The 6,538-nt window shown below is 43.0% G+C and overlaps 1 protein-coding gene across 1 annotated transcript; it reads right to left on the bottom strand.

The window, feature by feature from the left end:
- Window positions 1-803: 803 nt before the first annotated feature.
- Window positions 804-6,363, bottom strand: LOC102232866. The gene is made up of 3 exons (XM_005798832.2): window positions 5,143-6,363; window positions 1,892-2,662; window positions 804-1,659 (listed from the first exon to the last, which is right to left on the bottom strand). Exons 1-3 carry the CDS (start codon window positions 5,437-5,439, stop codon window positions 1,144-1,146), a joined length of 1,584 nt encoding a protein of 527 aa, XP_005798889.1. The 5' UTR covers window positions 5,440-6,363; the 3' UTR covers window positions 804-1,143.
- Window positions 6,364-6,538: the final 175 nt, after the last annotated feature.

The raw sequence follows: 6,538 nt of genomic DNA, 5'->3' as shown, positions 1-6,538 counted from the left end.
ATATATATATATATATATATATAGTCCACCCTTACGAGGACTATACTTTAATCACTTTAATCTGTTCAAGAAGTCATTTTTCAGGTCCCGCCATCTAGCTTCCAGCTTTGTTACATCAAAAATAAAACATTAGAAATGCACACAATGTGTTGGAAGACGGTGTTTGGCGCCTGATTGATAATCAGTGAGGCTAAAGAGAACATAACAATAGTTGGAAAAAGCCACAAAAAATTAAACAAAACAAAGAACTCCACACCAGACAAGGTTTAATTATTTATTTTAGAGTTTTTTGGTTGTTTTTCTAACCGCAGCTGTCGATTAAATTAAAAGTTACGACCTTAGCATGATTATGTGAGTCGTTTTACCGAGATTGGCTCAGAAGCGTCGTGAGAATGGTCGGATCCGCCTCTCTGGCTGCAATGCGCGCTCCCGCCACAGGGGGGAGCAAGACCTGAGCTCTAATTTTTAATCACCGGTTTTTCAGCGTGGAGTTAGCATGTTTTTCCCATGGATGTGTGCATTCTCTCCAAGTCTTCCAGCTTCCCCCAATCGTCTAAAATATGCATGTTAGATTTAGCTGGCCACACTATTCGCCTTTAATGTCTCTGTGCTGCACTGTGATGACCTGTGACCTGTCCAGGGTAAGCTCCCCTTCTCATCCAGTGACACCTTGAAACCAACATCCCTCTGCACCCTTACGAGGACTAAGCAGCTATTCAAAATGTATGGATTTTGAATGAAATGACTGTGATTTTATGTATCAATAATGAAAACAAAAAACTAACAAAATAGAACATGCTAGGATTGTAAGCAAGCATTATACTTTATTTAACTTTACAGGTGCTAAAATCCGACACCGGAGTTGAGTTGAGCCTTTTGATCCCAAAGCACAGTGTGTGTTTTTATAAGTCAGACCTCTCAGATGCAGCAGATTATTTGGACAGCCAGCTTTCCACAGTGATCTATAGCACATTGTGCAACATTTCAACTTTATCACATTAAGACAAAACCTGAAAACTCTTCTAAGGCATATCAAATGACATCAAGTTTTAATTTTTCAGCTTCCCGGTTGCATAAGTGAAATCCAAACCAAAACTGAATATAGACACTTTATTTATGGCTTTGTCTAAACCTTTCACCCTTTTACTCTGATTCCTTCCCAAATGCCTCTCTTGCTGCACCAAAAACCACATTTAGCATCCCTATTATAAAATTTCCTCCCATTGTGAAGACGCTGCCCACTCCGCTCCCGGTTCTCCAGGCCAGCCTGCCGAGACCTCCGCCCACAGCCTGAGCTTGATCCCCCATCTCCGACACCATGGTACCCACATAGCCTTCAGTCTGCTCCCACAGCTTCCCTCCAAAGAACTTGGTCAGCCACCAGCTATTATCCAGAACACCACCAAAAATCCCCACTGTGTCTCCGGCCAGGGTTCCCATGCCCGTCAGGCCGGTGTGGCAGCTGCTCAGCAGGGCCTCCACCATTGACGAAGAACAGTAATAAACACTGGAGAAGCACGTCTCCCCAACACCGAGCAGCATTTCTCCAGCTGATCCCGTCCAGGAGAGGAGGTCAGAGGTGAGGAGGTGGAACAGCGTGAGGGTGTCGCCAGGCAGCGCGGACAGGACTCCTATATCTTCCTGAAGAACATGAGTCACCTGAAGAAGAAAAGGGTGTGAGAGGAATCTAACCATGAAACCATGTAACCATACCAGATCTGTTAACTAATACTCTGTTGTACATTTCACCAAAAAATCTGCATGTTTAAGACTTTTACCACATCTTTACTAGTGGTGCCAGTAAGTGTAGAGAGTTGTATCTAATGACAGAAGGCCTCTGTGGCTTAAAAACAAAAATAAAAGGCAGGATTTAATGCTTATGCTGCATCACCTGAGCAGGAAACTCTGTGACAGTGGAGAACACGGGGCGGAGAGGAGCTTTCAGGATGGACAGGGTGGTGGACAGGGTGGTGGACAGGACGTAGAGCAGAGTGCTGGTGGAGTTTGAGTCGTCTTCAGGAACAGATTCGCTGTACTGCTGCACCCTGCTGCTGACAGAAATTACAGATTCTGCTGCGGTTTCCTCTGAAAGGTCAGAATCCTCCGATTTAGCATCAACACCAACCCTTTCCTCCGGCGTTGAATCTTTGCTGCTCTCCTCTAAGTCTGCCTTTGCATGTGGGTCAACAGTTTCTGAATTCACATCTGTTTGTGCGGCATTTGTATGAAGCGCGTCGGTGTGAAGCCCCTCTGCGGCTGCAGCTGTCTCCCTGTCTTCTCCCCCACAGCCTTCAGAGAACAGCTCCTCCACCCCTAACATCTCCTCCAGCTCCTTCATGCTCACTTGCCTCTCCGCCTCTTCTGTCTCTTTGATTAACCCCACACTGAAGCCGCTCTTCCCCTCTGGAGGAGCGCAGCACGCTGCCGTCCACAGCGGCTTGGCCTGACAAGCTTCGTCTCCATCCTCTGCTGCCCCGAGACGTCCTGCTCCTGTCAGAACGTAGACACCCCCTCCTAAAGCGGCGCACTTGGGAATGATGCTGGACTGGATCAGTGCCGCCACTGTCGAGTCCCACTGTTGAAGCGGAGAGTCAGATGGATCCTCTGTTGCTCCTCTAAGAAGAGCTGGAACGGCGACTTTGACACCATGTTCTTCCTCTGTCTGCCAGGAAAAAAAGAATCAAATTAATTATTACTTTTACAGGAAATCAAACTTTTCTTTTTTTGTTGTAAAAGCTCCAACCTGAGTATTTTTCCAGCATTGTGTACTATTTGAATTCAATACTTCTGTTAATATTTAATTTTCCAGGCATGTAAAAAGTCTGCAAGGTTAATTTTTCTCCCTCCACAACTTCTTCATCTTCTCATGAATGTCTCCAAAATGCATTTCTAAAATCTGAGTCATGCATCTGCCAACTGTTTGCACTGGGACTGAAAACATCACCTGCCAATAAAATACAGGTTAGAAATTAACAGCAACGTACATTATTATTGAGGTTTGTAAATTAACATCCTGGTGACCTGTTGAATTAGAAGTCTGATAAAAGACACTTAATTATCAGTTTCTGACTCTTTTCTCAACTTTGTAGACTGTTGTGTTAATGAACAGACCTAAATGATTATTGATATGCTGGAAATTATATTTAGCTTCTTCAGCTCTTTGGACTTTCCTCAATGGCTCTGAGTAACCCTGACTTCAAATGATACAGAATCAACTAATGTTTTAAATATAAATTTAACAACAAATTGTGGTTTGAGGCATTGTTTTTTTATGTAATAAATTGATTTTCAATGACAGAATGTCACTAAATATACTAGTGACGTTGTTTCACATCTTTTTTTTTGTCATTCCACAGAAGAAACAACTAAATTTATATGTTTTTCCTTATTTTAAAATCTAAAAACAGATATGGTATTGGGTTCTTTAACAATGACAATGAATATTCTGAAGTAGGTATTTACTAAAAATTGTAAGTTGTCTTTTTACAGGTCATGTAACATTTGTGGATCTAAATAGGTCATATTTAGCTGGACTGAGGGCAAATACGGCTCTTAGGATTTCAAAGGCTAAACAACAGAGTTAAGATTTTTGGGTTATAAATGTGATAAGTATGCCTTTTTAAAATATTTTTCGATCAATCATCCCTTCGTTGCTTCCAGGTGGTTCAGAAAGTTTCAGATGAAATATGAACAACAGATCTGGGCTTTAACTGGGTCAATTTTATGCATAAATACCCTTTGATCTAAACCAGGAGTCTCTAACTCCGGTCCTGGAGAGCTATCTTAGTTTTTATATACATTTGTGTTCCAACACACCTGAACCATTTGAATAACTCATTATCAGGTTTTACAGAACGTGGAGACAGGCTGATGTCAGAGATTTGATTCAGGTGTGTTGCAGCAGGGATGTGTCTAGTAACACACGATGAATGGATTCAGTCTCCTGCAGCTCCAGCTATATATCATCTTTTGCAGCATCTAACAGGTTAGTAGGTCCCACAGCATGATGCAGCCAGTTCGTTTGGGATGTTATTTATCTAGCACATATACTGTTTTGCATTCAGGATAATGCAAAACACAAGAAGAAGGTTTTGACCAAAGGACCTTCTTCCACATGTTTGCTGTGTTTTGTTTACTAACGATTATTTTTGAAAAAGCTACTAAATAATTCAGTTCCGTTTTTAAAAAAAAAGAAAATAATCATTTTATCGACTAAAGTGCAATAACAGCATTTATTTAGTGAATTTGAACTTGGTGAAGCTAAATCTGTGTCACTTGAGCAGTTTTGGGTGAAACATGTTTTAAAAGGTGTTTTTATCTTAAATGTTAAATCTATATATATTTTGTAAAGTTTTGGCTTAAATACTGATCTGAATATGTTGTTTTTTCAACAATATGACCTTTCTTGAGTCTGTAGACTCCAAGTAGCAATTCATTAATTCCTAAATTAGTTGATGATTATTCAATAATCGATTCATCACAACCATTCTGATTAATTGTTTGTGCAAACAGGACTTCAACTCTTCCATAAAGTCCAGATCGTTGGAGGACACAGCTGATCCAGTCAACTGATTCTCCTGGCTGAGCTCTGGATCTGTGCAGCTCCTCCAGAGTTACCATCCTCTGTGATTCACTGATAAATGCTCTGCTTTCATCAGTGAGATTAGGTGTCATGCCTGGACAGGTTTGGAGCTGTAACACTCTTTCCATTTTCAGATGATGGGTTGAATCTTTGTGAAATCTTCAAAACATGGGGTATTATTTTATAACGTATCTCTGCTTCTTTATCCCTGACCTGTCTGCTGGTCTTTATGATGCTGAGAAACTTCAAGGAACAACAGGATTTATTACAACTAGGTGTGCTTGAAGGCAGCCGGTTGCCCAGGATTTAGCTGAATTAGAGATTACTCTGTCTTGATATACCACATAAAACATTAATTTGATACACTGAAGTTTGTGGTTGACAAAACACCTTTGGAAGCAATATCCGAGTCCAAAGAGAAACAGATACTTCACAGAATGCTATTAAAGTGTGGTGCCTAAAAGCTTTTTATGAAGAAATGCGGAGGTATTAGACTTTTAAATAACACCATTTTCTTTTTTCATTTCATGTTATCAAAACTGTGACACATGTATCCTTACCACAGCCTCCCCCTCCTGCAGCTCCTCCTTCCCCGTCCATCCATGGCTGAGATGGAAGGCCGACCAGACAGCCGTGTCACAGGTCGGCCTGGACAGAGCGGTGAATGCCCGTCCTCCCGGCAGTCTGTGGCAGTGTCGGTGCAGCGGCGGCTCAGCTGCGGCTCCCCGGGGAGGAGTCTGTCTGTAGAAGCAGCCGTCACAGAGGGTGAAGCCTGGCTCCGAGTCATGCTCAGCTGGAAGAGACAGGCCTGGGCCCAGCTGCGCCAGCAGCCACACCGCAGCAACATTCAGCAGCATGGTGAGTGCTCAGCTTATCTTCCCTCTCTCTCACACACAGTGAGAAGGAAGAGGCTTATAAATTATCCAGTGGTTTCCTTGTATAGATGGAGAAGATAAATAATGGCTGCTGATGGGCTTCTTGCTTCACCCCCTCACTGACTCCTCGCTCCGTCCTCCGGTTTATCTGCAGCCATCCCTGCCTTCCTCTCCTGCCAGACGAGCTCAGAGAGGACGAATCCGTGGTTGCAGGAGCAATCTTGCTTACTCCTTCATTTCCCTGTCCCCCTGACAGCCTCGCCCCCCTCTGTCAGTTCCACCCTCCGACTCTCCCTCTGGCTGTTTCTGCACCTCACCACTCCCTCTGCAGCTGCACCTTTACCTCTCACTGCTGTAATACACACAACCTGAGCCAACACCTACTGATTACCTGTAAGTCTGCATTCCCAAAAATCGGTTTGAGCACAACCAACAAACCTTTAAACTCTATTATTCTTGAGAGTCCTTACTCGATAAAAAACACTGAAAACAGAGCAAAAGAGCTCTACAATTATCAGAGTCTGTTGATGAAATCCTCATTAAACTGTAATTCCAACAGCAACACGTTAACCCTGAACTCACACGCCTACTTCCATGCCCTGCAGATTAAAGCCGACTTTCCCTAATATCAGCAACATGCCTGCTGAGGCATGATTCTGGAACAGATGGGTTCTTACAAAATCATTATGAGGCAAAGGCGGCGTAAACACAAAATCTTCACAGAGCAAGTGTAAGACTGAAGAAAAACATCTCAAGCAGTTCAGACAAAAACAAGACTTGGAGCTCAGCCAGAATGCTTTCACATTGCTCAAGAGTTATGGGTAAACGGAGCCAAAGGCACCCATGCGGTTCTGCAGAGTGGTGTCAGCGTTCCTCTGCAGAGGTCAAACAAGGAGTAGATATTACTCAAAACATGGATTGAGGTGCCTTTGCAGAAAGAAAGAGCATGCTTGCATGCTAACTTTAGAGAATGCAAACCTGGAACGAACATTTCTGGGTGTGATGTTCAGGGTGGGGCATCAAGCCATCGAGTGAGATGTGTGCAACGCTTTCAGATGAATGTTGCGACAAGATCAGAAGT

The sequence above is a fragment of the Xiphophorus maculatus genome, chromosome 3 (assembly GCF_002775205.1).
Source record: "Xiphophorus maculatus strain JP 163 A chromosome 3, X_maculatus-5.0-male, whole genome shotgun sequence".
In the NCBI taxonomy this organism is placed as follows: domain Eukaryota; kingdom Metazoa; phylum Chordata; class Actinopteri; order Cyprinodontiformes; family Poeciliidae; genus Xiphophorus; species Xiphophorus maculatus.
This window is presented reverse-complemented; position numbering and strand designations above follow the sequence as displayed.